The 22785-nt window shown below is 46.6% G+C and overlaps 1 protein-coding gene and 1 non-coding gene across 2 annotated transcripts; both read right to left on the bottom strand.

Annotated features, from left to right (window-relative positions):
• Window positions 1–252: 252 nt before the first annotated feature.
• Window positions 253–22752, bottom strand: LOC135828307 (uncharacterized). The gene is made up of 19 exons (XM_065340758.1): window positions 22436–22752; window positions 21092–21162; window positions 20339–20569; window positions 17493–17607; window positions 17070–17169; window positions 16792–16898; window positions 15175–15281; window positions 14846–14910; window positions 13754–13995; window positions 10526–10624; window positions 10063–10181; window positions 7020–7299; window positions 4862–5042; window positions 4553–4620; window positions 3549–3586; window positions 2633–2729; window positions 1065–1393; window positions 773–835; window positions 253–571 (listed from the first exon to the last, which is right to left on the bottom strand). Exons 1-19 carry the CDS (start codon window positions 22467–22469, stop codon window positions 530–532), a joined length of 2388 nt encoding a protein of 795 aa, XP_065196830.1. The 5' UTR covers window positions 22470–22752; the 3' UTR covers window positions 253–529.
• Window positions 5954–6026, bottom strand: Trnar-ucg (transfer RNA arginine (anticodon UCG)). The gene has a single exon. It is a non-coding gene; the product is annotated as a tRNA-Arg (tRNA).
• Window positions 22753–22785: the final 33 nt, after the last annotated feature.

Below are 22785 nucleotides of genomic sequence, written 5' to 3'. Positions count from 1 at the left end.
CTAGGGTTTTTACGTCGCTAAAATGACCCGATCTACAGTACGCACTAGTCCTGGCCACCTGCCTGCCAAACTCAGTGACCCCTGGTCAGTGAGTGCTCTCCGACACTCAACACGTACAGTCCGGAGAACAGAAGACGATGAACGAATCACTGCATCACGGCGTTCAAACTCCGGGAGACTCAAGCAGGAACCCTGCCACCGGTGATCATTGCTAACCACAAGCAACCCTGTCTCATATTATTTAATTTGAAAGATTCTCCGTAAAGCATTGGCGAGTACAAGGATGCTAAGCGAGTGGTCTATGATAATTATTATATTATTTTGACAATAACCTACACCAGAATACACCTGATAATGGTGAATGTAGCGAACACAGTGGCAGGCTGGCTTCGAGCAGCAGAGCTACGCTATATCAATACACGTGGAAGGAGAGGAAAGTCAATGTCAGCTCATCAGCAACAATTGAATAGAAAGACGTGATGTAGGAAGACAGCGCTGGAGGTACAGGTACAGCCGTGGAGCCGTTGCATCAGTCGTCATCCGAGTCCTCAGCCAGTACCTCTTCTGACACCTGAACAAACGACACAGTACCAAGATGCAGACGGAAAACACCAGTACAGATCAGAGTGGTTCTACTACAATGACAATGACAATCTCTTATTGGCCACTGGCTATCGTGAGAATAAAGATTTGAAACAGAAGAAGAAAGCCGTCAGAATCGGGTTGTTGCGCTGGTGGTACAAACCACGTCATTAAAGACCAGGCCACTAACCGTTGTTGCAGGACCGGTAGAGAAGTTCTCCGGTATAGCGCCGCCGAAGAATAGCGCACAAAACTGAAAGAAGACACGCACACGCACGCACGCACGCACGCACACACACACACACACACACACACGCACATTCAACAGCACAGGATTGCAAACAAACACATAAAACAGCTGTTGCGAACTTCCAGTTGAAATCTGACGAACATGTTCACAACCCTACACCAACCTCAAAACAGTGTACGCATACAATCAACATTTCCGCTGTTTATCTTGCAGACAACAAAACTTGTTTTACCTGGCGAGAGTTTGGAGAAGCAGCAGGTTGCATTGCATTCGCGTTTTCGGCTGCTGCACCCGGTGATGCCATGGCAACTGCCAAACTTTCAAACTCGGTTCGGTCCACCACGGCGTCCTCGCTCATCTCCATGGTAACGTCTGCCGCGTCGTCTTCGTCGTCGTCGACAACTGCCATTGACAGGTCCGCTTCCGACGCCTGCGCTGGGTTGCCACGGCAACTTGCGGGCGTAGCAGAGATCATGGAGATGGATGCTAGTGATGGGCTGGCGGGTACTGTCATCCGTGTAGACCTCGTGCCCAGGCCAGGCATGTGTGAGGAGCGAGATGCTGTAAGACAATGATGATAATGCAGAACCAAAGGCCATATTAGAGAGGTTCTGCAAAACGAAAATGTGTACGAACTTTCGCTCTACGTCACGAAGTGAGAAACTTCGCACTAACTTTCGCAAAGCTTTGGACGCGAAACGTCCAGTGAACACGAAATGAACTTTCGTGGGAAATTTCGTGAGATCAGAACATGGTGTACGTGCACTTGGCACGTGCAAACTATGAAAATGTGCAGAACACAAAGTTCGTGCGAAAATTCGTACACATTTTCGCAAGGCCTGTCGCGAAACTTCGTTCGAATTTTCGTTGTGCAGAACCTCTCTATTGTGAGTGCAGTGTGTGCAGACTAGGATACAAACGCATACTGTAAAGCGTGAAATTTTCGCGGCGTTTTTAGTTGGCGTTTTCAGAATCCGGACAGGTTTGCGAGGTTTTAATTTTGCGATTGCAGAATGTGCTACTGTATAGTACTGTGGCATTCTTGCTAAACCTTTCATGGATCTCCTTTTCGCGCTGTCTAAATTTCGCGATTTCCTCGCGGTCGCGAATTTCGCAGAAATTAGACCATCGCAATAATTTCACGGTTTACAGTACACACATACATACATACATACATACATACATACATACATACATACATACTAGGGGTGAAATGATTAGTTCGAATAATCGAGTATTTGTTCGAAAATTTCAAACGAGCGAGTATTCGAAATTTTGAACTCGATCGTTTATTTTTTTATATAGTATTGGCATTCTATTTTCAAAAACTTCTGTTGTACCGCTCATCAACTGATATGCATGCGTTATGCATGCCTTTGAGTCAGTATTTTATGAATTGGACGATGCGACCACCACGGCAAGTAACGTTAGTTTGTTATGAGATAATGAAAGTACTGGTGAAAATCATTACTTTACACTTTGTACAAGACGTTGGCGACTTTTGTTCTATGTTCACAGATAATTTCTTCCGAATTGGTTGAGAACTCACAAATCTAGTGCTTTTGAATTTTGATAAAATACTCGAAATAATCGGATACTCGATCGAATATTATGAATGAGTGATCGATTGGTCAAAATAGATACTCGTTCACCCCTAATACATACACATACCCACACACACACACATGCACACACAGACACACACCCACATGGACACACACACACACACACACACACAAATACAGACAGACACACACACACACAGCATTGGAAATAGAAAACCAACCCAAACAGACATACTTGCTGTTGGTAGGTTTCCAGCACGAGCAGCACGCAGAGGCGAGTTCTCCACTATACTCATGTCAAACTCAGAACATTCCTGATCAGCACTAGATCCCTGTAACCACAACAAGAACAAGAACAACGACTACATCGTGAAAATAAAGAATTCCAACAACAACAATCAGAATAATGACAACAAGAACAATGCGAGAATAAACATTTGAAACAACATCTAAGGCATGATCAGTGACGTTCTTGAAAGAGCAGCGCTTTTTGTCTCGATGTTTTGAGTCAGCGTTATAAGAGGTTTCCAAAAAATTGAATGCTGTGATGACAGAGAACAGGGAGCTGAGTGTGTGTGTGTGTGTGTGTGTGTGTGTGTGTGTGTGTGTGTGTGTGTGTGTGAGAGAGAGAGAGAGAGAGAGAGAGAGAGAGAGAGAGAGAGAGAGAGAGAGAGAGAGAGAGAGAGAAAGAGAGAAAGAGAGAGAGAGAGAGAGAGAGAGAGAGAGAGAGAGAGAGAGAGAGAGAGAGAGACTAGTGCAAGTCCTCCGCGAAACGCTGGAAAGCCTGGAGCGAGCATACGGCGGCTTCCGGCCCATCTTCAGGATGAAGATTAGAATTTAGAACCATCAAAATTATCTGCATATCAGCACAGTAAGTGTGTTCGATGTTGCCGACGAATCGACGTTGAATCCATTCATGAATTGCCCCTGGCTATTCACCTCACCCCATGTGAAAAGGGTGAATGGATTCCGAACTCATTCCGGGGCTCATGACATCAAAATCGAACGACTTGAATGTACCAGATTCCATTCATGGATCGATTTCATAGGCGGAATCGAACACACTCAGTAAGCATGTCCGCACAGAAACTGTACTACTGATATCTCTTATTGGCCAAAGGCCATCGTGAGAATACAGACTGGAAACTTACAAATTCTGAAGAGTCGTGCACAGGAAACTGAGACAGGCCTGGATGTACAGAGAGCATATCAAAACAAACAGAGTCGAGACTCAATCATCTGCAGCTAGAGTTTCACACACAAAGCGAGCCCGGCACCACAGCTCCAGCAAATGCTGCCTGAGACGAGGATGCGCTTTTCTGTGATATTTGACTTGCAGCTGAAACATAGCTGAAACATAATATTATTTATGGCTGCCTTCTATGTTAGGAAGATTGATAGTCAGGCACATGTAGATGGATACATGCATGAATGAATGGATGGATGAGTGGATGGGTGTATAGATAGATGGATGCATTGGTTGATGCATACTTTGAAGGTGGAAACAGTATAAGATAGATGGGTAAGTGGATGAGTGGATGGTTACATTTTTGGGAGTATGGATACATGGATAGATACAGTCGACCTACCCTTATAACGATAACCTCTATAACGATATTTTTCTGCCAAACCAAATCACTCCATTGACTTGTGCATACAATGCCTTACCTCTATAACAATATTGCTATAACGATATTACCCCTATAACGATATAAAATGGGCTGACCAATCGACATTTTCCATTTTATAACAATATCTAGCAGGCAACATGTAGAGCCCACTATCCAGGTAGGGCAAGCTTCACTTGATAAGTCGCGAGGACATGACGAAATGCAATGGGGCACCAGTGGGCACCTTGCTGTGCACATAATGTGCATGTACGTCAGTTTTTTTTACGCTATGAAGAATGTAAAAAATGAACAGAATTCATGCATTATGACGTATGTGTATGAAATGAACCAGTTACTCCTATAACAATATTACCCTTATAACAATATTTCTTGGTGTGACACAAATATCGTTATAAGGGTAGGTCGACTGTAGATGGATGCAAGGATGGATGGATGAATGTGTGGGTGCATGAACGCATGGATGGATGGGTGGGAGGGTGCAAAGACGGATAGTTGGACGGACGGATGGGTAGATAGATACACACCTGACACGGGCGTATCCATAGGGTTGAAGTTATTACGTTCTTGCGAGCGTAGCCATGACGATGGAGGGCTGCGATGAGCGGGAGGAGAAAAGGACACAGAAACAAAAGACCCGATACTGATCAAATCGGCTATCCGTAAGCCTACTGAAAGTTGCCAAAACATGCTAAGTAAGACCCAATACTGATCAAATTGACCATTTGCAAGCCTACTGAAGCTGTCAATAATTCCCCGTACATAACTCACACCTTCTTACACCTAACGTTAGAGGCAACAAAGGGATGCGCAAATGGGGGAATTCCGGTACTAACCGGTTCCTGGAGGTGGTTGTCGACGGCGGAGTTTCGTCCACCAGGGTTTCGCCGGGTGCGAATGATGCCTGACTAGCCACTGCATACAGTCTGTGATGAGCGCCAGGGTTAGCATAGCTCTTGTCATCTGACATGCTAGCATCACCATCGCCACCGCCATACTGAGATTCTTGAGCAGGATCTGAGCAGCACAAAAACAAATAGATAATAATTATAACAATTTGACTCGGATAGAGAGCCAAGGATTTTTTAGGAAGAAAAAGGACCAATGAACTACGAGTTACGCAAAGTGTCCACTAACACCACCTGCTGATTGTGAAGTGACTGGTGCTGTTAATGGACAGTATAGCATAACCAAGAGTACATACCCCAGAGTGTGTAATGCCTGATCCATCTCTCCATAAGGTCTTGGTGGAGCGTAATCGGATCTTCTGATGTCACGCGTGCGCTCCACACCAGCGCAAGGCCGGTCTTGAGGCAGGGCACCGTTGTTTTTGATCAGAGAGCACCCGCGACTCCCCCCCCCCCCCCCCCCCGGTCTGTACGGTATTATGATGCAGAGATGTGATTCCGCTCGACCAAGACCCTATGCAGAGCTGGATCAGGCGTTGCACACTCTGTGTGGTTATGTACTCTTGGCGTAACCAACAGTCCATAATACCCCAGAGTGCGCAACTGGGATGGGGTTGTGGGACGGCGTAGTCCGTGATGTACGTCATTTTTTGGGTCGGACTTGCCTCATTCCGTCGACGCGATGTACCACGTCCACACTTCCCCTACTCATGATGTCATTATTATTATGTGCAACACGGATTTCGCCGTCCCAGATCTGATAAGTGATCTTTCACACTCTGGGGTATGGGGGTATGTGCTCTTGGCGTAACTTTTAGCCCATTGGTCCTGTTTTCTTCTTATAAATATATTAGAATTTGCGGGATCCGCGTCAATATCACGTGAATGTTCAGAAACACACAAGCTAACCATTGCACCCCCGGCCGGCCGGGCTAGCTACAAAAACAAAAGATCAACAAAAGCGCGACAAACGAACTAGCACGGAGGAGGTACAGGAGAAAAAGGCAAAAAAAAGCCAGACGACCACGATGGGACTCGAACCCACAATCTTCTGATTCGAAGTCAGACGCCTTATCCATTAGGCCACGCGGTCAACTACAACACACAACACACTTATACCGATCTTACCAACAAGAACAAAATTCACAGATCGCATCAGACTCGGCTAGAGGCCGAGTTTTCCGCATCCGTAGGAACGCCACCACCCTACAAGGATCGAGGTGCAGATGCAGCTCCTAAAGCGGTGGGAGGTGAGGAGATCAGACCCACCAATCCCTCTCTCACTCTCTTACCAAAGAGAGCATAAAACCAAGAATGTGCAGCTCGAGTACTCGAGTGGGTGTCTGTCCCGGCGAAATTCCCAGATCAAACCATTTTAGTGATGCAGTGCGTATGAGTGCATGCTTGAAGTGCTACTAGGACGAATCGAAATGAATACCGTACTCACTCGATTAGAAGCCGGGGGCTTCTATTTTTTCAATCCCAATTTTTGACGAGGCTTCTATTCAAGAGGTGCTTCTATTCGAGAGGGGCTTTTATTGTTTCATTCCATACCAGTATTCCAATCGAATCTCAAAAACTTTCATATTCACAGCAACTCGGCCCCGAGTTAGTTTGCACACACTACGTCGACCAGGACATGTACCAATGTAAACATGCACGGGGTGTTTTTTGCACACTTGACCTTCCTACATGGCACTACCTGGTCACCCCATGTTTTGCGAATAGTAGTCCGGGCTTCTATTCGAGAGGGGCTTGTATTTTTTCAAACAGTCCTTGTAGGGGGGCTATTATTCAAGAGGAGCTTTTATTCGAGAGGGGCTTCTAATCAAGTGAGTACGGTATACAGTCAACTTTGCTGATAATGACTGCGGATATAACGACAATTCGCGAATAACGACAGAATTTTCATGCCCAGAGCAAAGTCCCATCCAACTGTAACACGTATAATGAGACTTCGGGTATACCGACACTTCGTGAATAAGGACACTTTTCTGATGCCCCGCCGAGTGTCCTGATAAGCGAAGTTAACTGTACTGAAAATCTTCATTGCATTCCTATTGTAGGGTACACCGCAGATACTTACTCTCATGAGGAGGCATGCTGAGGTCATCGGAGAGCGGTACGGTGAAGGGGTTGTAGTCATCGTCGTCATCAATGGTCTCCAGAGTTCCAGTACCTCCACCACCACCACCACCACCATATCTGTGACTACCAGATCTCGCACTCGGCGTCACGGTACCGAGGGACGGGGCCGTGGTTCGCCGTGGGCGATTGCTGCTGCTGCTGCTGCTGCTATTGCCACCCAGTGTCTGCGGTGTCCTGGGAGCGATGGTGGACGACGGTATTGCTGACGAGGTGCCGAGCTGACGGCACGGACGAAGGCGAGTGCACGCAAACAAACATAAGATACACGTATGAGTACACGGCATGTGCAGGATGCATACATACATACATGTACAGACACGCGAACATTTGCACATGCACACACACAAACGTCTGGAGTAGGTGAGTGACGTCATGCATAAAGCAGCGACCAATGCCCCCCCTCCCAGATATCGTCATCAGTACATTTACTCGGATTATGACCGGTGGCTACATAGCAAATGTTGAAGTGCTCAGTACCGGACAGGCATTACTATTGAAACAAGATTAAAACGTAAAGTTTGCACGTCCGCGTTACAACCGGCTACACTATTGCTGTTGAGAAACACAACCAGCTTAGGAAGTTTCGCTTGTGCCAGGCCACCACCAAGCCAGTAATACCAGGGTGGCAGATGCAGCGCCTAACGGCGAGGGTGAGGTGGTAACTCTCACAACCAATGCCCGACAAGGGGGCGAACCTCGTTTGCTGCATCCATGTTACCCTCACTCCGAGTAGTGAGTACCCAGTTGACCGTGGGTGTCAGCACAGTTCCTTGCATCTATAGTGGTTCACGCATGCAGCACCGCATTTGTTAGCACAGTACACGCTCCCTGCTCCCAGCGCGGGTCTCGAACTCGGGACCTTGTGATTCGCAGGAAAGCCTACAACCAGTCGGCCAAAGCGCTGGTCTTACTCTTAAAGTGCTAACACCAAACATTGGGCAGAATTAGTTCAAAATACCCCATAAAGATCAAAGAAATACAGACCGTCAGCGTGGAGACAAGAAACCTAACATCGATGAAAGCAAAGTAAGCGTACTTTCCTTTGTTGTCCAACTCTCAGTGTGATGACGATGTCTGATGATCATCACATGAAAACGACGTTCAAATCTTAAAAATATTGTTCCATTGTTCTCGTGGTATGAGTGCGCTCACTTTACTGTCCAGGGGATCAATTTATCCGGTGTCGCATCGCAGTTTGCTACGCAAAATCGATCTACTGCTACTCAAAAATCACAGTGACACGCAGAAAACTGCCATACATACCAGGGACTAATTTAACCGGTATCGCATCGCAGTTTGCGACGCAAAACACAGTGTCTGCGATTCGAAGTTCGTAGTGAGTCGCGGTAAACTGCGACACAACATACAGCTAAGTATGGCCCTGGACATAGACTTGTAGTGCACGCGTAGCGCATGCACATGTGTAGCTTTACAGTGTGTGTGGCTGGTTTGGCGCCACGAGATGGCGCGCCATGCACTGTGACTAGATTAGACTGTGTGTGTGTGGTTGTCCAGCCTGCACTGCAGGTAGATTTTACACCATACGCACGCGCGGGCCGCGGGACCATGGCCATATGTCACACTATCTCCGCATGCGCACCGCAGCACGTGCACTTGGAAACTAACTAACTAATTACTTACTTGAAGTGCAGCCCAGGAAGCACGAGGCGAGTGTCGACAAGTACTTCACCTGCTTTTGAGATATAGACCGCGTTGCTTCACTAGCAGTAGGCATCTCGACCGTTCAGGACTTATCTTTGTAAAATTCTGCTAGCCTTATTGATGAAGCCTCTTCACTGCCGGCATGTCTGTGAAGCAAGGTACTGTGGACAAGTGGATTGCTGAATTTGATCCCAAAAAAGAATGGAATCGCGCAGAGTCGAGTGGCGGAGCTGTGACCAAGATATTTTGCAAGATGTGCAGGGAGAAGGCGTCCTCGCTTCGTGGTTTGAGGAATTACAGCACGGCGTTCGTTGACGGTATAAATGGAAGTGCACTGAAGACTGCATTGTCGACGGAAAAAAACTGCTATGCAAAATTGTTGCGTTGCTAGGCAAACGTCGGGGTGTGTAGCAATTATTGCTATGCAATTTTTTTGAAGTAAATTAGTCCCTGCATACATGTACAGGCTATCCATGTTTTCGTAGCTTACGCCACAATTGAGATTTTGCATAGCAAAATTGCTATGCAAGAACACGACAGTAAATTCATCCCTGCTGTCATCAAATATAGAACAATGTACAGTAAAAACCTGTAACTAAAGACCACCGTGACTAGCGACCAGCCTGGTACTACAGTAAAACCTGTAACTAAAGACCACCGTGACTAGCGACCAGCCTGGTACTACAGTAAAACCTGTAACTAAAAACCACCGTGACTAGCGACCAGCCTGGTACTACAGTAAAACCTGTAACTAAAGACCACCGTGACTAGCGACCAGCCTGGTACTACAGTAAAACCTGTAACTAAAGACCACCGTGACTAGCGACCAGCCTGGTACTGCAGTAAAACCTGTAACTAAAGACCACCGTGACTAGCGACCAGCCTGGTACTGCAGTAAAACCTGTAACTAAAGACCACCGTGACTAGCGACCAGCCTGGTACTGCAGTAAAACCTGTAACTAAAGACCACCGTGACTAGCGACCAGCCTGGTACTGCAGTAAAACCTGTAACTAAAGACCACCGTGACTAGCGACCAGCCTGGTACTACAGTAAAACCTGTAACTAAAGACCACCGTGACTAGCGACCAGCCTGGTACTGCAGTAAAACCTGTAACTACAGACCACCGTGACTAGCAACCAGCCTGGTACTACAGACCACTTCACCAGGCACGGACAGTCTCACATTCACATATGGTTGTGCGGTGCAAACCTCTAACTAAGGACCACCTGCCGCTAAAGACCGCTTTCTCTGGCCCCAAGGGGTGGTCGTTAGTCACAGGTTTTACTGTACACACAAACAAGCACGGACAAACCTCACCGCGGAGCTTTGGGAGTCATCGTACGGTCGTCTGTGAACACGTTTCGGGAATCCACTGTCGGGCCACTCCACTTCGGGACTATCACCCACTGTGCTTCTGCGAGTGCGTGACGATGTTCCTGAGCAACACGTAGCGGTACACACCGAGTATTGCACACACACACACACACACACACACACACACACACACACACACACACACACACACACACACACACACACACACACACACACACACACACACACACACACACACACACACACACACACACACATAATACACACACACATAATACACACACACACATACACATGAGTATACACCACACACGCACACACACACACAGACACACACACGCACACACACTGGCGCTACATTCATAGCATAGTATAATATCCACATTCAGAGAGTGGTTTTGTTGCATGACGCAGAGAATCAGAACAGTGCAATGTTCTACAATACCTGGGGTGGCGGAGGCAGAAGAATCCTCAACAGCTGCAGCACGACGCTTCTGTGCTCGAACAGACGTGAGGCGATCAGGAACTGAGGGAACATTGTTACCTGCACACACACACACACACACACGCACACACACACACGCACACACACACGCACACACACACACACACACACGGAGACAACAGGAAAACGCATACTCGAGCACACATGAATAAAACATAGTAGCACTGAAGAAGACAAATAAAGCTGACTTAGTAGACGAGAGAGCTTGGAAGCTCAGGGCCCTACGCTATGCTTTTTTGCCTTGATGACCTAGACAAAAAAAAAGCATAGGGATGTTATAAATTCTTTAAAAAATTCCTTTTTTTAGACATAACCTGGGATTCGAACCCGCACTATCGCGCCCTGCATGCATCCCCCGGTCTTTAAAAAAATTCCTTTTTTTTAAGACAACCTGGGATTCGAACCCGCACTATCGCACCCTGCATGCACCCCCCGATACACTTCGCATACATACTAATTCTTCCAAGTTGCTTCACATTATGATCTTGCATTTGAAAGCCCTATTTGAATATGCATTGTGGCCAGCCGTCTTTGATGGTACGGTAGGGATAGGTACGGGACAGGTACGATCGAGGGTAATACGACACCGTCTCCCGTACCGTACCATCAAACACAGCTGGCCACATACAGCTGCCCGCAATATTCAAATAGGGCTTTCAAACGCAAGATCATAACGTGAAGCAACTTGGAAGAATGGGTATGAATGCGAAGTGTATGGGGGAATGCATGTAGGGCGATAGTGCGGGTTCGAATCCCAGAATATGCCTGAAAAAAAAAATAGGAGAATTGAAAAATTTATAACATCCCTATGATTTTTTGCCTTGATGACCTAGACAAAAAAAAAGCATAGGGATGTTATAAATTCTTTAAAAAAATCCTCTTTTTTTAAGACATAACCTGGGATTCGAACCCGCACTATCGCGCGCCCTGCATGCATCCCCCGATACACTTCGCATACATACTAATTCTTCCAAGTTGTTTCACATTGTGATCTGACAGGAAAAAAGCATAGTTTGTCATAATTTTTTCAATTCTCCAATTTTTTTAAGGCATATCCTGGGATTCTAACCCGCACTATCGCCCTACATGCATCCCCCCATACACTTCGCATTCATACCCATTCTTCCAAGTTGTTTCACATTGTGATCTTGCATTTGAAAGCCCTATTTGAATATGCATTGTGGCCAGCCGTCTTTGATGGCACGGTACGGTAGGGGATAGGTACGGGACAGGTACGATCGAGGGTAATACGACACCGTCTCCAGTACCGTACCGTACCATCAAACACAGCTGGCCACATACAGCTGCCCGCAATATTCAAATAGGGCTTTCAAACGCAAGATAATAACGTGAAGCAACTTGGAAGAATGGGTATGAATGCGAAGTGTATGGGGGAAATCATGTAGGGCGATAGTGCGGGTTCGAATCCCAGAATATGCCTGAAAAAAAAATAGGAGAATTGAAAAATGTATAACATCCTATGCTTTTTTGCCGTCAGATACGGATAGCGCCAGGCGTGACACAAACAAACAAACAAACACACACACAAATACCAAACGAGAGAGCTTGGAAGCTCAGGGCTCTGCGCTATGCTTTGTTGCCTAGCTCATCGTGCAATTTGTTAGAACTGATGGAAATGCTTTTTCCTTTGATTAGCTACATCATTGTACTGCAAAAACGTTTCAATGAGATACTGAAGTAACGTGTTCTGCATAGCTAGGGGAGCGGCGCTGAATCTGCCGATCACGGGCGTTCTGGAGTCGAAGGGATGTCTGTCCTGACGTTTCCTGGGGCTGGCGCTGACTCTGCCGATCACGGACGTTCTTCTTCTTCTTATTATTATACTGACGGCAACTAACATCCATTCTGATTGCATTTACTCGTCTCCCTACTTCGTAGTTCTTTCTAGAAAATCTCCCCATACAGCAGGGAGTCGTTTACATTATGACTCCCTGCTAAAGATCTACATGACTGTATATACGTTATAATTATTATGCTATCGGCCTACATGCGATTCCCGGGCTGGTCGACAGGCGGCCCAGCCAGCCTGCTAGTGGGATCTCGGCCTCGCACACAAATCCACACAAAATGTTACTGCACTGAATGCATTCCCCCGATACACTTCGCATATATACTCATTATCTTGTTGGTACCGTACCCTTGATGGTACGTGACAGGTACGGGATAGCGCCAGGCATTTCGATGGCACAAACAAACAAAAATATTGGGGCCAGCTGTCTTTGCTAGTACGGTACAGTACGGGACAGATACGGGATAGCGCCAGGCGTGACACAAACAAACAAACAAACAAACACCAAATTAAAGCTGTGTGGACCCTGGCTAGCGCCAGACGTTACTGAAGTAACGTCTTCTGCATAGCTACGGGAATTAAAGCTGTATGGACCCTGGCTAGTACCAAATTAAAGCTGTATGGACCCTGGCTAGCGCCAGACGTTACTGAAGTAACGTCTTCTGCATAGCTACGGGAATGAATTATTTGTGTAAATGCACACACAGATGCATACACACATAATAATATTATTATACAGAGCTGGCAACTGAAATCCGAACCCCTGAGCGGTGCGCTCACATCGCAAAGACCCAGCACGGGATTGTAACACTACGAAATAGAGACCGCCAGAATGAAAATGCACCGCCCAGGGGTCGGATTTCAGTTGCCAGCACGGTACTTCAAAGTAAACACACATGATGTTTTGGATAGTAGTATCCCATACCCCCTCCTGAAAAGTACAGTATTGCAGAAGAAAAGTGTCCCTCAGTGAAACCCAATCATGCGAGACAATGTCACGCTGGGCAGACCCAGATCTCTGAACACTGGAGCGTGCGCACTGGTGCAGGGCGCAGGCTGGACGCACGCGATTAGATTTCATTGAGCAACACTGTGCATACAATGTTTATGAATTCTCCTGAAAAAACCAGCTACTTAGTAAGCTAATGACAGGCTAACCTCTCTAAAGAGCTAACTTATGCATTACTTCATTCGTTGACATACTTTGGGAAATGGAGTAACCTTTGCATGCAAACTGGACACTATCCGCGAACAAATATAATCGAGTAATCGATCGTTAGACTAAAGAGTAATCGAAAGGTGAAAGTCCACGATCGTTTCAGCCCTAGCTTAAACCATTCCCCACACGCTAAGCTAACCTCTCTGAAGAGTCGTTGGCATGTCCTGCGTACTGGTCGCTTGACTGGCCAGCGATGTCGGTAGCTGTGTGTCGACACGCGACGTGGGACTTTCCCCCGGTGGCAGAACCCCCGCAGCATTGCTGACGTTGGTGTCGTCATTGGCTGCCGCAGCGTCAGGGTTGACCAGGGACTCCATCAGCGTTGCCATGACGAAGTCGGCGGTCCACGATACGTCACCATCGATGCACAGAACCAAAGGCCTGTGTGTGTGTGGGCGAACGCGGAACACATTGGTGAGAGTCAGAGATGATGAGCACGGACACACACAAATGAGCACAGACAGACAAACGACAACGTATTCAGGACCTGGAAGATATGTCTGCCGTATGGCACGCTGACATACTCCGCCCCACTCAAGTACTGGCACCACATGAGAAGGGATTTTGTTCAGTTGTCACTTAGTGTATATAAAGGTTGCTACGCGGCAAAGTCGGCAAAAGGTTCACATACTCACGAATTGCTGCTGTGATATCACTACCATTCATACCAACAGGGAATGCACTCACTGAGTTAATCACACACTCAATCACAACTGGATACGGAGCGTCCCTGTAAGTTTGTATCCCTGGTGATGTTTGTGCCTGGAGAGCACTATATACGTGGTGCTCTTCACACACAATCTTCCTCAGCCTACCCAAGCTCAACTGATGAGGGGTGAATTCCCCGAAACACTGTGTATTGAGCAGGGAGTGGTGCTTTCTTGCAGGTTTGCCGAGTGGAAGGATCGAAGATGGACTTCTCGTGTGCTCTGGATGGCAGTCGTGAGTCAGTCAAGTGTCAAGTCAAGTCGGCGGAATAGCGCGAGCTCCAGCGCGGGGAGCAAACCCTTTCCTAATAATCATCGCCGAAGTCGCAACCACTATTCGGTACAGTCAATCACAACCTTCAATCGTCTCCCTTTCTACACACCAACAAAGACCTCAGACACAGCCAGCATCTCTTTCTCTAGACAGACAGACAGACAGACAGGCAGACAGACAGACGGACAGACAGACAGACGGACAGCCAGACACCCCCCACCATACTGATACTCTACACCCCAGCACTCACTTGCCACCTGACTCAAAATGCATCGTCACGTCTTGTTGCGCTGCGTCAAGGAACCCCAGAATAGCCTTCACAAGAGAGAGAGAGATAGATAGATAGATAGATAGGTAGAGAGAGAGAGAGAGAGAGAGAGAGAGAGAGAGAGAGAGAGAGAGAGAGAGAGAGAGAGAGAGAGAGAGAGAGACATACATGTACATACAGACAGAGATAAGAATCCGGTAATAGAGCAGAGCCAGCCCCATGCCACAGGTACAAACATGATATTCCCAACCAACACTTTACAACCCAGGACCGTTTTCGCCGCATGCACATATGTCCAGTTGATTGCATACCCGTAGCTCTTTAAGGCAGAATGTCAGCGACGACTCCACGCCAATGCAGTAATGGTCAAACTCCTCGGGGTCCAGGTGGGTCTCGGTCAACAGTGCCTTCTTTGGATCTAGAATGGACACCACCAACAACACCAACACCAACAACAACAACAGCAACAACAACGGCCAATGACGACAACAGCAGCAAGAGGAGCAGCAGCAACAGCAGCAGGAAGAGCAGCAACGACAACAGGGGTAAATGAGATGACAACAGCCTTTTCTTTGAAATTGTTTTACAGTACAGATAGCGGAGTCCTTCGGTCCAATAGTCTAATCCATCGCCATCCGGAAGAAAGTCGTTGGTTACCGATTTACAGCATATGCTATGCATACATACAGTATGTGTGTTCGATTATCCGGTTCCCTCGCTTATTCGAATATTTTTGTGGGAAATGGATGCATGCGGTTATGCGACGTCTGACTGTATATCACCCGCGTCACAGAGCACCACACGTCTGGTGAAGTTGTACAGTGTACAACACACAAGTCACAGAGCACCACACGTCTGGTGAAGTTGTACATTGTACAGTAACTAATAGGTTTCATTCCAGATCATGGCAATCCCCTGCAACAGTGATTGACCGAAATCACGACTGCAAACTGTTCTTGTTCCTTTGCCTTTGTCTGTATTTCACCGGACGAGAAGGCTTGAAAGTATACTCGTGAAAACTATCAAGATGTTGACAAAGAGCCTGAAGTGTGTTTTTTTCTTTAGTATTATACCGTGAAAGTCCGTAAATAAGTACGTATTTACTTTCGAATTTAGTGACCACACCCGTACTAACTTTTGGGCGGGTACTGACTTTCGGGCACGAACTAACTTTCGCACCTGAGAAGTCATTTTCATGTCGATGTACATGCTACGTGCTGCATGTGCACACCATACTGGTACTTATTTCGGGCAGTATGTTTATCAGGCTCGACTTGACTTCAACAGACAGAGCCAAAAGAATGAAGGGGGTATTTCTTTCGAGCAGGTACTTATTTACGGACTTTTACGGGTAGTATTCTTGTCACCAAGGAAATTGTTCACCTACATTAGGGGCTGTCCGAGGTTACCAATAATATTTTCAAAACGAAATGTTTTCGTTTGTGGGTGGGTGGGTTTGATGGTGTTTCGTTTTGAAAATAATTATTGAATGCTGATTGAGAATGCCCAGTTACTTCTGGATGTCGAAAATTGACATCAATATTTTATTGGAATTCGTTTTACCTGCAGAAAAGGTGGGTGGGTGGGTGGGGGCTGAAAAATACTAAAACTTTTCGTTTTGTAAAAACAATCGGTAACCCCGGACGGCCCCTTAGGGCTGAAAATATTGAAATTTTCCACCCACCGGAAAATCTTTTTCCAACAATTGAGCAGGAATACCTGTCACCAAAAGCCTGATTCATACTTAATTTCGCATACAAGCCATGTGTGGCATCTCTACAACGTTGTCTGGCCTATCACACGATCACCGCGCAATGTGTTTCCTGTATGCAAAACGAAGTACGAATCAAACTTAACGTATCGGTTTACACATAAACCTGTTCCGCACACCATGGGGATTTAACAAGAACTGTCAAAGTTTGCCGTACCTGGCGCGTCATCGATGTAATTCTTGAATGCCAGGCGACTGGCTAGAGCACGCATGGTGACTTCTTCCTGGGACATGTGAAAGTTTGAAACCACCTCCTGGAGCAGCCTGCGTGACATGAAACACAAACACGTGAAGAGAGAGAGAGAGAGAGAGAGAGAGAGAGAGAGAGAGAGAGAGAGAGAGAGAGAGAGAGATAGAGAGAGAGATAGAGAGAGGGAGAGAGATTCAGTTTTCCCACAGAAGGCCAGAGTTGGGCTGAGTTGGAGAATGACTAACTTAGACTGAGCGGTGATGACGTTGACGGAGAGGTTCTTGGAGAAGACGGCTTGTAGAGACTCACACTCCTGGAAACCTAGGTTGTATGTCTTTGTGATGCCTGTTATGGACACACGAATATCCACACAAAAGCGACGAACAAACACACACACACACACACACACAAACGCACACACAGTCTCTCTCTCTCACACACACTCTCTCTCTCACACACACACACACACACACACACACACACACACACACACACACACACACACACACAGACATCCACAAAGACAGACACGCAAGCAGACAATGTTAAAGCTGAAAAACTCTTAACCAAAGCCCCACATCCAAACTTCTTAGCACATCTTTAGAACTGAAAAAAATCATAATCAAATCCGCAAGTAGAAGCAGGTTGAATATAGGCAAGACACTAACCATGTTTGCAATGCAGGACAAACACCAGCTTAGCTGCCAGCACGTCCAGGTCTATACTGCAGCGGTCCACCGTCTTCTCCAGTGTCGCCAGGGAACGGAATACCGACAGGCAGGACTGTGACGGGGCAAATGCACGCGTACAGTACACATGCACGCATGCAGATATAGACAGTCGGACGCATATACACGCGAGTGCGTGCGTGCGTACACACACACACACGCACACACACACACAAGCGCACGCACATACATACACACACACACATACACCCACCCCCCCCCCCCCCACACACACACAAGTGCACCCCCCCCCCCCCCCCCCACACACACACACACCACACACCACACACCACACACCACACACCACACACACACACACACACACACACACACACACACACACACACACACACACACACACACACACACACACACACACACACACACACACACACACACACACACACACACACACACACACACACACACACACACACACACACACACACACACACACACACACACACACACACACACACACACACACACACACACACACACACACACACACACACACACACACACACACACACACACACACACACACACACACACACACACACACACACACACACACACACACACACACACACACACACACACACACACACACACACACACACACACACACACACACACACACACACACACACACACACACACACCCATCAAATGACGTGAACACCAGGAAACGAAAACACAAGGGGAAGTGACAAACAAACAAACCATGACTGTGAACCCCTTAGTGTCACGGCCATGTGCAGGGATGAATTTACTGTTATTTTTTTTGCATACCGTATGTTAGCGCCTTTAAAGCCATGGCCTTATATTCGAAACACGGCTGCTTTCCTAGATATTTTAGATGTAAAATGACTCGCCCACTGCGCCATGCCATAAAAGTCAAAGTCCACACAGAAATATCAATCTAAATCTACTTGTTCACCCTTCCTGCTGAGCTCTAAGTGTGTTAGCATAGTACTTATTCCTTCATTTTTACAAAATATACAGTGGATATCGGTTATAAAGTCATCGGACATAGTGATAAACCGGCTATATTGATACAAAATGAAAATATCAAAAGCAAAACCAGAAAAAGCCAGTCAAATTATCATTATAACCAATATATCGTATATAGGGATAAATCGGCTATAAGGATACAGAATCACCATTCAAAACACCTCTTTGTGCAGACAAATTATCGTCTATAGTGATAGCAACACACGAGTGTGAGGCATTGATGTCTCGACTTGGAGCCACATGTGTGTTTTCATAGTGTATTCTGGTCTGATGCTTCCTGGATGATGCTTTTGGGCCAAGAAGTTCTTCACTCTAGACTGGGGAAGGTGCAGCAGCATGCATCATGTATCAGTATGCTACAGTAGCGCGATCGAGTACCCACACGTGTATAATGTGTATGTATGACGAGCGCAGTTGAAAATCGCCTGTAGTGATATACCGGTTATAGTGATAAAATGTGAAAAATCAGAAGGGCACGTTATAACCAGTATCTACTGTACTTCAAATGTCATTTCATTTATGAAGCCCATGGTTTTATTACTGAGACTGGCTTTATAATTGAATATACCGCCATGGCTTTAAAGGTGCGGACATACGGTAGCAGTTTTTGATATCCAAAATCTCAACTGTGTACCAATCTTGGATTTTTGATTAGCACAAAGAAGGTGTCTGTGTACATTTCCCGCTAGATTTCCCAGTAGTATGTGTCGGGCGGGTTCTGGATAAATTTTGCTGCTACTTTTCCCCCTACGTGCGGTTACTTGCATCATATATGTGCAAGCAGATTGAGAGTATAGTCATGTACCACCTACACTGCACAGTATGCATGTTACTTGACGGCGCAAGCTAGGCATGGATAACCTGTGTGTATTGCAGTTTTCTGCTAGTCGCAGTGATTTTTGAGTAGCAGTAGATCGATTTTGCATAGCAACCTGCGATGCGATACCGGATAAATTCATCCCTGATGTGCATTTCGACCTTGGGTTGGACACCTCAGCATTGCGTTTAGTCTGTACAAACGAGATGACGGTCATAGCTATTACTTGCTGACCCCAAATATGGCACAGCACACAGGTAATGGAAGCATGCGTACACATCTTCCCAGCCCCAAGGGCCACTTGCACTAGCACGTTCAGAATCAACATTCCGTCATATTTTCATGTTCTCCGGATGTTAGTCGTACTTTTTCTTACACTTGGTTTCAACGGCAAAGAAGGGGGTGCGACTTCCTAATTTCATTGAAATGTATAGAAACAATTTGGCTTAGATCTGAAAAAGGGTTAAGATGTATAATCATTTATAATAACGTTGGTCAGTGTCGTGCAATGTTATCGCATGAGCTGATTGTTTAGTAACTGGTGGTGTTAGTGAACATTATAGCGTAACTTGTAGTTCCTTGGTACTTCGCTTTTCTATAGATTTATAATCAAGTGCGACTTACTGTATAGCAGGAAATTTTCGGACGGAACTTATTTTCGTACGATTTCGTACACAGCCTCTTTTGTACTAAAATTAATTCCGTTCTAAAGTTTGTCCCTAGGCCCTGTGAAGTTATGTACACTATACATGCGAACACGTGCGTTTAGCATGCAGCATTGTACGAAAATAAAATCCGTACGAAAGGTCGAAAATCGGCTTTGTCCGAAAATATTTCCGTCCGAAAATTTCCTGCTATACAGTATAATCGGGGAGATGCGGTAGTCTTCCTGGACGCTACAATTCCCTGACACTAGTGATCTGATACAGATCACACAGGGGTTGTTGCCTACCTTGGCGCCGACCTTGCACTTCACGTCCTGATCCTCGTCGTCGTCATAGTCACCACCAGCACCACCACCATCATTGCCACGGTTACCACCATTACCAACGCCGCCGCCGGCAGCAGCAGTGTTGGCATGGCCGCCATCGTCGCGACGCTGCTCGTAGTCGATAAAGAAGCTCTTGTGGAAGGTCACGCAGGCAAACGCCGAGCGAGACGAGTTGACCGTGCGCAGTGCAAGCTAAACGAGGAACCAGCAACAAAAATGAAGACAAGGATAACAACGTAGGTTAAGTCCTCTCCGTGCACAAAGTGCACAATACCCGCTTACAAGGAGAGCAGCAACAGCAGCAGCAGCAGAAGCAGGAAAAGCAGCAGCAGCAGCAGCAGCAACAGCAGCAGCAGCAGCAGCAACAACAGCAGCAGCAGCAGCAGCAGCAACAACAGCAACAGCAGCAACAGCAGCAGCAACAACAGCAGCAGCAGCAGCAGCAACAGCAGCACCACCCCCACCAGCAACAGCAGCAGCACCACCACCAGCAACAGCAGCAGCAGCAGCCATGGCAAAGTTATACAAGTAAGAATAAAGTTGGAGATTGCTAGACACATCAATACACGGTGTCACAGACAGAATCTCTGCAAGGCACAGGCGCAACGGCACACATTTCTCTCTTCAATTTATGTGACTCAGCCAAACCATACAACGCCCACAATCACCCGGCTGCTGACAATTGTAGCAAGATGCACACGATCTTGGACTCACCGCCTCTTCGCCACCTTCCAGGTATAGTTCACTGCCAATCTTGGACAGACATTGCACGGCCTTGCCAAACACTAGCACCAAGCAATACACACACACACACACACACACACACACACACACACACACACACACACACACACGCACACACACACACACACACACACACACTACTGTTAATTGAATACAGGCACTGTGACGTCATGCACGATAACACTCTCTACGTTCGCGTAATGAGCGCAACCGCCTATGGTAGGGACTCAACCTCAGCTGCTTTTCATCTCAACATTCTGTAAGGGCGCGTTCAGACTACCGCGAATCCCGTCAAACCGTGAATGGCGACAAACCGTGAAGGACATTCACACTACCGATAAACTAACGTTACCGGCAAGTAAGTTTTGCAGCGCTCACCGCGGCACTGAGAAGGGATTTTCCCTTTTTTCCCCAGCCTGAGCACTCGATTTACTGCTAGAAAAGTTTTACTGCTGCAGCAGCCGCGGCAATAAAACCTTTCCGCCAGTAAAGTGCCAGTAACGTCACGTGATCAAATCACCTTGGAAGCTTTCCCATTCCGTCACTTTTTATCGGCCCTCTTGTGTACTAATGTAATATTGTATGCAACCATCTATGGCAAGGGCTTGGGCTCAGCTGCTTTTCATCAAGCATTCAGCATGATCAATCCTCCTCTTGTGTTCTAGTATTGTATGCTATGGCAAGTGCTCGAGCTCAGTTGTTCGCACTTGTTCCTCATCAAGCATCAAGTATGATCTATGCTCTTCTTAACCGGAAGAGATCACAAATCAGGGACAGTCGGGGCAGGTCGAATCATGAGATCTATAGTAACCACTGTTGCACATGGGGGTATAGAGGCTACATGAATAGCATCAGCTCCTGTGCTTTCTTGTATTGAATTTGAATAGTAAACAGTCGCTAGTTTCTACAGTAAGTTGTATGAAGCCCGTGTGGTAAATCAGTGCTAGTTTGTATGAAACCTGTGTGGCAAACCAGGTACTAGTTTGTATGCAGTAGCAAACCAGTGCCCGTGGTGCTAGAATTTGCCACCCCATACGCAGCATTTCAAAACTAATGATGACGTAATCACACTGCCTCTAGATGAGGCTCGAGGCACACGCACTACTTGATGATAAACAAAGCATGCATGCAGTCTACAGACCTGCACTGCAATATCTTGTGTCTCTCACACACACACACACACACACACACACACACACACACACACACACACACACACACACACACACACACACACACACACACACACCACACACACACACGCGCGTGCACATGTGAACATAAACATACATACTCACACACGCCAGCACTTACATTTGACGTGGGAACCTGGGATAACACACCGCATCTTCGCCGTATCAGATAGCAGAAGACCTGAATATAGCTATTTCAGGTACGCAAGACTTGCTCGGCTTCAAATTTGTGCATGTGAATGGAGATCAAATATTTCGAAATATTTTTGTTTCCTCACAACTGACCAGCATGCACAGACAGCTATCATTCCATAACTGGACGAGAGTCTACTGCCATCGCCTTATCTCAAAACGACAGGAATAAAGGACCAAGCAAAAGGCTAATCGTCAAGTAGTGCAGGAAGAAACCAAAGCCAAACGATCCTTTCCAAACGTGTCCAGTGCTTGTTTGGCATGAAAAATTGAACTTTC

The sequence above is a fragment of the Sycon ciliatum genome, chromosome 12, assembly GCF_964019385.1.
Source record: "Sycon ciliatum chromosome 12, ocSycCili1.1, whole genome shotgun sequence".
In the NCBI taxonomy this organism is placed as follows: Eukaryota; Metazoa; Porifera; class Calcarea; order Leucosolenida; family Sycettidae; genus Sycon; species Sycon ciliatum.
The sequence above is the reverse complement of the archived record's forward strand: the minus strand, read 5'-3'. Positions and strand labels throughout refer to the sequence as shown.